We start from the raw sequence: 8,208 nt of genomic DNA on the forward strand, positions 1-8,208 counted from the left end.
GGAGCAGCTGAGACAATTTCCACCTCTGTTTACTCTGTTCTAATTTCCTGAGGCCTGGTCTTCACCAGGAGCTGGTCTATGCTGAAGAGCTACATCAGCGTAGCTCCGTCTCTCAGGGGTGTGAAAAATTCTCACCCCTCAAAGACATAGTCAAGCTGACCCAATCCCTGGTGTAGACAGTGCTAGGTCTATGGAAGAATTCTTCCATCAGTCTAGCTACCGCCTCTCAGGGAGGTGGATTAGCTACACCAATGAGAGAACCGGGGGCACTGCTGCGGCGTTGATGCTGTAGCATAGACGCTTCCCTACATCACCAGAATTCTTCCGTCGACCTAGCGGTGTCTGCAGTGGGGTTAGGTTGATCTTACTCCATTGCATAGAACATGACATTTTTCACAGCCCTGAGCAATGTAGCGAGGAATTTTAGGTGTAGCCCAGGTGTAACTCAAGGTAAAATCCTCGTGAAGACAAAGCAGATTGGAGTATTCACAGGAGTTTGCAGGTTGAGTTCAAGACCAGGCTCTCCCGTGGCTAACTGGATTTAAGAAGACACCTCATATTCTAGGGAAGACACAGCCATGGAGAGATGACTTTTCATCAGGGGCTTCTGAAGGGGCAGGACACAGCTTTTGACCAAACCATCCCATCCCAATTGTGCTGTACACGTGATTGTCTTCTTCCATTTTGCAGGGCATGGGCTCTCTGAGTGAAAGCTCCATCCCCTCTATATCTGACACCAGCACCCCGAGACGAGGCCGCCGGCAGCTCCCTCCAGTCCCACCAAAGCCGCGGCCGCTCCTCTCTTATGCCTCCATGATGCGGCACTCCTGTGACACCTCCCCGCAACCTGACGAGAGCGAGGGGGGGTCCCCTCTGTTCTCCCAGGCCCTGGAGACGAACGACACCTGCCTGACCGAGTCTTCCAGCTCTCCGCAGGGAAAGCAGAGCCGGCACTCCACCCCCCAGCGCTACATCTCAGAGCCATACCTGGCCCTGCACGACGACTCCCACGCCTCAGACTGCGGCGAGGAGGAGACGCTCACCTTTGAGGCTGCTGTAGCCACCAGTCTTGGCCGCTCCAACACCATCGGGTCAGCCCCTCCCCTGCGGCACGGCTGGCAGATGCCCAACGGGCACTACAGGAGAAGGAGGAGAGGGGCGGCGCAAGGGGTGATGTGTGGGGCTAGCATCGATGTGCTAAGTGATACGGAAGAAGATGACAAGTGCTAGAGGCCGCTCCCTCCCTCTGTTGCATGCTCTTCGCCACGCGTGGGAATGAAACGAACCCAAAATCAAATGCAGGAGAAATAAAATCTTTGTGCAAAAAAAAATTTGAACCCGCTGACCACTCCCCACTTTTTTTCTGCACAAAGAAGCATTTGATTCGCTTGCACGCCTCTGGTCCAGTAAGGCTCACACACCAGTGGGATGAGTGTGAAACCATGGAAATGCCCCTCCCAAGCAAAAGAGGACTTTATGCCTATGGGAAACCAGAGGATGGATCTGCTGCCAAGCAAAACTCAGCAGGAAGCAGCCAGGACCCAGAGATTTATATGTATTTGCCTTGTTCCCTTGAAGCTTGGCAAAAGATCCCGGCAGGCGGCTTTGAGCACGTTTCATTTTTCCCTTGGGAAGTCAGAGTGGGATGATCGAGACAGATGCGGGGCCCTTCCAGAGACACAGACACCATCACTGGGGTTCTCTTGTGCTGCCCGTGGCTTTTGGTTTGCTTCCCAGATGTGTTAGTGACAAAACTGCCAGGAGGAAGGTGGGGTGGGGGCGGGCGATGGCACTGGGGCCCAGCAGACAGCCAGCCACTGCTGTGCATGGTGGGAGGGGATGGGTTCGGGTGAAACCAAAACAAAACAGCTTGTACCATGGGGAGATTGTGGGAGGAGGGGCTGGGGGCAATGCTGCTGAACGTAACCACCTTGCTCATACATATATTATTTATATACTGAGAACTATAGGTATGTGTGTGTGTATATACGGTATGTGTGTGTATATATATTTATATGCTGTATATATAAAGATATACACATGCAGGTATTTGTTTTAGTCAACTGGTGCACGCTATCTTCAGGGCCACTTTTCTCCCGCAGGACCTCTAGCCAGCAGGCGAAGACTTTCTCTTGAGTTACGGTGCCAGGTATGGTATTTTTCCTAACCTGCGTCTTGTTCAGTTGAACAAACGAGGCTGGGTCAGGCTCCTCTTTTCCCCTGCCTGGAAGGCGGCAGACCTGTTGTTTGAAATGCAAAATACAGTTGTAGGTGGATTTAAAACAAAAGAAAACACCTTCCGGGAGATATTAACATGGGTGGCGGTTTTATTTTGGGCTGGGCTGTGATTTTTGCATGTGGTTGAGCACCAGCTAGATTGAGGATCTGAGTGTGTGCCAAGGAAGTTACCACTTCACAGTTTACACTTGGGCACTTATTTGAGTTCCTTGCTGGGCTATGGGACTTTGAAAATCTAGAGAAAGGGGTGGGAATATCTCTTTACACCAATACCTCCCCACTCCCTCTCGTGTGTGCAGCTGGCCTGGCACCATACTCTCCCGTCCTTGCGGCTCAGGTGCCTCTGTGTTTCACTGATGCACGGACAGAGTGTGCACTAGGGGTCTGATCCAAAGCTCACTAAAGTCGGTGGAAGTGTTCCCACTAATATCAGTGGGCTTTGGATCAGGTCCTGATTGATGCCCCTTTGTACTGGCTGAGCGTGAAAGTCTTGTGCACTAGCAAACTGCTTTGGCAAACACAAGCAGACTCTGCCCTAATGAGCCACCCTAGTGCCAGTTGAGCAGGGCTAGGTGATGCAGAGAAGTATGTAAATCTCTGCCCAGCCCAGTCCTAACCCAAGAGACCCAGAGGAAATGAATCCACCCTCTCGAACAATGAAACTGAAGGACTGAGCACAGTACTTTTCAAAAACAAACTAATTGGTTTAGAGAGGAGATGGAAGGTGTAGATGGAAAGCATGGCCATTGGGGGTAAGTCCTTCTCCCCAAGCAGATTCATCGCTGCATGGAGGAACACTCAGGCATATTAGCCTTTCAAGATCTCCTGCAGAGGCAATGCTACAGACTGAATCCAGTCCCCATGTCCCTACTGGAAAAAATGTGGGCAGCATCCTTTATTTCCCAAGTTCAGGTGCAGGAACTGGATGTGGATTGCATCACCACAATCATTGGAACTTCTCCTGGGCTTGGCAACCCTCTGACCTGGAATGGAGGAGGGTTTTGATCTGACCAAGGAGACCTGGATTGAGATTTTCAAAGCCGACTGGAGGATTTAGCTTCTCAGCTGTTCTCAATTCGCCATGAGCCATGTGACCCCAGTCAGTTTCCAAAATCTTAACCTTCCTGCCTCGTGGCCTGCTGCCTACTCTTCCACCGGCAAATTACAGGCACACTGGAGCAGTTCTAGGCAGAATGTTCTCCCCCAATTCACAAACAGATTGGCACCGTCAACGTGCCTTCAATCTCGTATGGATTGAAAAAGGTTTGTTTGAGAAGCTTTAAAATATATATATGAAGTACCTGATGGGACAGTGTCATGCAAGCGGGGTTTTATTAGCATTGGCTTGAGAAGGTTATGTTACTCAGGGGTGAATTGTCAGCTCAACCCAAACCAAGGGCCTATTCAACCTTTCCATTACACCATCATGCTGTATAATGCCATGCAGTGTACAGAAACAATCCATTTGGGGCAAGTTTTAGACAGGTGTATTGGAACTGTTTATTGTATCCCTTCACCTGTTAGCCAGGTGCAACAGGACCTAAAATGAGCTTTATTAACCATAAAAACGTCATGGCTGCAAGGCCCAGTATCTCAAAGTATCTAAAGGCCCAGAGCTAGGAGCAGCATGCTGTGTATCTCGCTGAGAATCTCCCCTCTCCAATGGGATAAGGAGCCCATGGGGGTTAGGCACCGACATCTCATTGGAAGGTCAGTGAACATTGGGCACCTAACTCCCATTTGGGCCTTTAAAAAATCTCCCCTTAAAGCTCCCATTTCTAGCACTTCAGCATCATGTAGTATTTGGCCATCGAGCTGTCCCTGTGTCAGGAATGATGATCACCTATCAAGGGACCTCTGCTCAGTCTAATTATGATGGGAAGAAATTCCACATTTGAGGGCAAGAAGAAACAGTTCCGTGGCAGGTTGATTTGGGGAGCTGCTCAGGGTTTTCGGCTGTTCGAAGTCATCTTGGTGTGAGGATGGATTAGTGGGCAGAGTGCAAGTGCGGGGAATGAAGGAGCAAGATGAATGCAGTTTATTGCGCGGTTATGCCATTTTTCTCCCATAGCTCTGCAATTCTGCACGTGCATAGCACCTCAGTCTGTGGGAGAAGGACGGGGGAGCGCGTTTATTCTATATGATGTGGCTTTCTTGTAAACAGCAAAACCTGAACAGGACTGATTTTCCCTCGGAAGCTGTGTTTCTAGGTACATGCTCTGTCTTCTCTCTTTCAGCAATAATCTTCAAAGGAAGCACATATGTAATCAGCTGTGTGTGCTGTCCCCAATGTGCAGTACCTGGCACAAGTGCTTCAGAGGACCAAAGGACAGATTTAGCAAATCAACCGTTTCTTCTCCCATTCAGTGGCCTTTATGCAGAAATTGAGGTCGGAGGCTGATTTTCACTTCCGGTTTTAGGTTGTTCAGGCCTTGGTTCAGCAATCCATCCCTCTCCAGCAAAGCATGGGAGCACATGCTTAACTACGCTGAATTAGGAAAGGATTTAAGCATGTGCTTAGATGCTATACTGAACTGGGACCTGAATGCACAAAGCATATACGAGTGCAGACCAAAAGCTTACCCGGCAGGCAGTACTGGATTGGAATGGATTTGTCTGCAGTTAGTTTTTGGCTGGCCTGGTCTGCTTGAAAATTGAAATTTTCCTTTCCTAAAGTCCAGCTATGCACAAAATAAATCCAGTCTGAGAGGAGAGGGCTGACTGCCCACGCTTCACAGTAAAACAACCGGCCAGTGTTCCCAGGATGGCCTGGCCCCTCCCTTCCACATACACATGTGCAAATGTAAGGGAACAAACCAGCAATCAGCGGCTGGCAACAATAATATAATGGAGTGGGTATTATTATATAGCAGCTTTTGTCTTAAGGTACCTGTACAGATAAATGGGCTAAAATCCTGCTCCTGCTGAGAGCGGTGAAGTGGAGGGTGGTAGCGGATTCAGCATAAGGGGTGCTGGGGGACTCGGGGGTTGTCCAGCTGTAGGAAGAGGGTTGAGCAGTGTAGGATGAGTAAGCTTGCCTGCAGTACTGTGGTGCAGCATATTCGGGACGAGTGTGCTTATCCGTAGTAGAGTTCATGAAGTTGAGCCATCTGGGTTAACTTCCTAATACAGGAACTGTACTATTTAAAATACAGTGTGTGGCTAAATTCCGGCTCCAGTTGTAACTGCTCTGGTAATTCTGTTCTGCCAGCCTGAATTCCCCCTGCTCTGCTGTGCCCACTGTGGCAGAGGGATGCTAGTGTAGGATGGCTGTTTTGTTTCCACCCCAGAGGTGGTTGCATTTCAGTAGGGCGAGGAGTGATATTTGTACATACAGGGCCAAAGCCTGGTTCCTTTGAAGTCAGTGGGAGTTTTGCTAGTCATTTCAGCAGGACTAGACTTTGGCTTAGGGGCTGTATAAATGCTTTGGGACCGAAGATGCTATGTAATAATAATACCTAATGTACTATATTACTCGAGCCAATCGTGATGGCTGAATTGTGCATCTACAGTTACGTTGGTGTGCCTTGTCAGACTAGGAGGGGATGCTGTGCGCTGAAGGCACATGTTTGGGGTGGGTTATCTGGGAAGTGTGAGCACGTGGCCCTTAGCTTAGTGTCTTGCAGTCATGCCCTCGTTTCTGTCGTGGGGTTATTGTGTTTTATTTTGTCCATTTTGTGCAGCAGCCTCGACCACCCAGAACCTAACTCTAGACACATGATGTTTAATTCTGCACCACCCACTGGATAAGCTACAGCTCGGTCCTTAGAAATCCCAGTGGTATTCGCTGACCTGCAACAGGAAGTGAAGATCAGCCTCCCACATCATTTTCTGAGTTTCTGAAAAAATGTTTCAATGAAAAATTTCAGCCAGCTCTCAGAACTGCCCAGTTCTCGAGGGCAGAGATTGGGGGAAAGATCTGTATTCTAGGTGCCAAATGCTTTCACTGCCTTTCTGTGCCCTTGGGCCTCACTCCAAGGAGTGTCTGTCCCTCTCTCCTGTGTGCCAAATCCTCTTGCCACCCCCAAACACCCCAACAAGCTGCCCAATTCCTCCCCAGCCATCCTACCCTTCTCCTAGCTATCTGATCCTCTCGCTGACCCTAAACAAGTGATGAATCCATCCCCGCACAGCTCTTTCAGCTGCTGAAGTCACACAAAGCATCCCTAAAAGTGACCTGGACCATCCCCTTCCAGCGCCTTAAGTTCTCTCAGTATCCCCCAGCAGGCCTGTCAGCTCCCATGCTGGCCAGTTTCCAGGTCTCATCCTGCTAGACTGTAATGTGGGTTAACCCAAGGTCCAAATGGCTGCCCAGTAATTCTCTGCCATCCAAAACAACTTTGCAGGATCTCTCTACCTCATTATGCTTGATCTTGTTAGCCTACCTGCCAAACCATACAGAAACGTAGCAGTTTCATTTATTGTGTTGCTTGGTTTTAATTTGTCAGACACCAGATGATAAGGGGATGGGTGCATTTAAAAACAAACCAACAGTGATTAAAGGGCTGGGCTGTCATTGCCAGGGCTAGGCATGTGGCTCTGACTTTCAGTGTTTTCGAGGGGGTGGGGCATTTTGTGTTTTGAGCAGAGGGCCCTCTCAGGGGCTTTAGACTCAGGTTGCACTGGGCTGTGTGAATTCAGCTCAGAGAGTTGGGGCTGTCCGGGTCTGGGGGTTTCGTTCAGGCTCATCTCCGATATGGAGCTTTCCCCTGCCAATCTGTTTGCCGTTATAAAGAGCTTTTGGTAGCTGCTTGGCAGTACGAAGAGCGTCTCTCCTGCAATTTGTAGTACATGTTATTGCCCAGGAAGCTCACAGGAGCATTTTTGAACAGCAGGGAGAGGCAGACAGAAGAGACCTTGTGAACATATCTGCTGGGCCGCCTGTCAGCCAGGAGAAGGCAGTACAGGCCCCATTGTATATGGGTCCAGGCCCATTGATTTCCTTTCACTCTTTTAAGTCCTTCATTTAGCCAAAATGTAAAGACTCGCTCAGAGGATTTCCTGACCCAAATCTTTCCATGTAAAGTGAAACTGGAGAAGGTGCAGCTGTCTGCCGGCAGCAACCACTGTCTCTGCAGCTCTGAGCCAATAACTACCTGAGCCCCTGTCGCTTTGGGGCAGCGCACAACACCCCCAAGGAGACTTGAACAAAGACCCTTTGGTGAGCCTCCACCCAGCTGCTGGGCTTTTCTTGGCTAGATGTTGCTCCCACAATGCATCACAGCAGCTCCCTGGAGCTTGATGCCTCTCAGGTTAGGTGAAGTGCAGTGAGGCCCAGGTAGGGTTGCCAGGTGTCTGGTTTTTGACGGGAATGCCTGGTCAAAAAGGGACCCTGGCAGCTCCAGTGAGCACCGCTGACCGGGCCGTAGAAGCGGCGACATGTCCCTCAGCTCCTCGGCGAAGGGATGGCCACAGGGGCTCCGTGCACTGTCCCCACCCTGAGCGCTGGCTCCGCAGCTCCCACTGGGCGGGAACCACAGCCAATGAGAGCTGCAGGGGCGGCGCCTGCGGGCAGAGTCAGCGCACAGAGCCGCCTGGCCACATCTCTGTCTAGGAGCGGAAGGACATGTAGCCACTTGTGGGTAGCCGCCCAAAGTGAGTGCTGCCCGGATCCCTCACCCCCTCCCATGTCCCACCCTCCTGCCCCAGCCATGAGCCCCCTCCCGCATCCAAACTCCCCCCCCCAGAGCCCACATCCCTCACCCCCTCCCATGCCTCAACCCCCAGCTCTGAGTCCCCTCCCACACCCAAACTCCCTCCTGGAGCCCAAACCCGCACCTGTGCCCCAACCCCCACCCCAGCCCTGAGTCCCCTCCCACACCCAAACTCCCTCCCAGAGCCCACACCCCGCATCCCCTCCCAATCCCCAGCCCTGAGCCCCCACCCGCACCCAAACTCCATCCTGGAGCCCACAACCGAAACCCCCTCCTGCACCCCAACCCCCTGCCTCAGCTCAGAACCCCCTCCTGA

General features: G+C 51.1%; 1 protein-coding gene across 1 annotated transcript in view; it reads left to right on the plus strand.

Annotated features, from left to right (window-relative positions):
- The window catches only part of CACNA1E (calcium voltage-gated channel subunit alpha1 E), a 421,822-nt gene extending 415,614 nt beyond the window's left edge, over positions 1 to 6,208 (plus strand). The window contains exon 51 of the mRNA XM_073356587.1: positions 691 to 6,208. Coding sequence (XP_073212688.1) covers positions 691 to 1,230 — 540 coding nt within the window. The 3' untranslated portion in view covers positions 1,231 to 6,208. The remainder of the gene's footprint in view (positions 1 to 690) is intronic.
- Positions 6,209 to 8,208: the final 2,000 nt, after the last annotated feature.

This window comes from Lepidochelys kempii, chromosome 8 (assembly GCF_965140265.1).
Source record: "Lepidochelys kempii isolate rLepKem1 chromosome 8, rLepKem1.hap2, whole genome shotgun sequence".
In the NCBI taxonomy this organism is placed as follows: Eukaryota; Metazoa; Chordata; order Testudines; family Cheloniidae; genus Lepidochelys; species Lepidochelys kempii.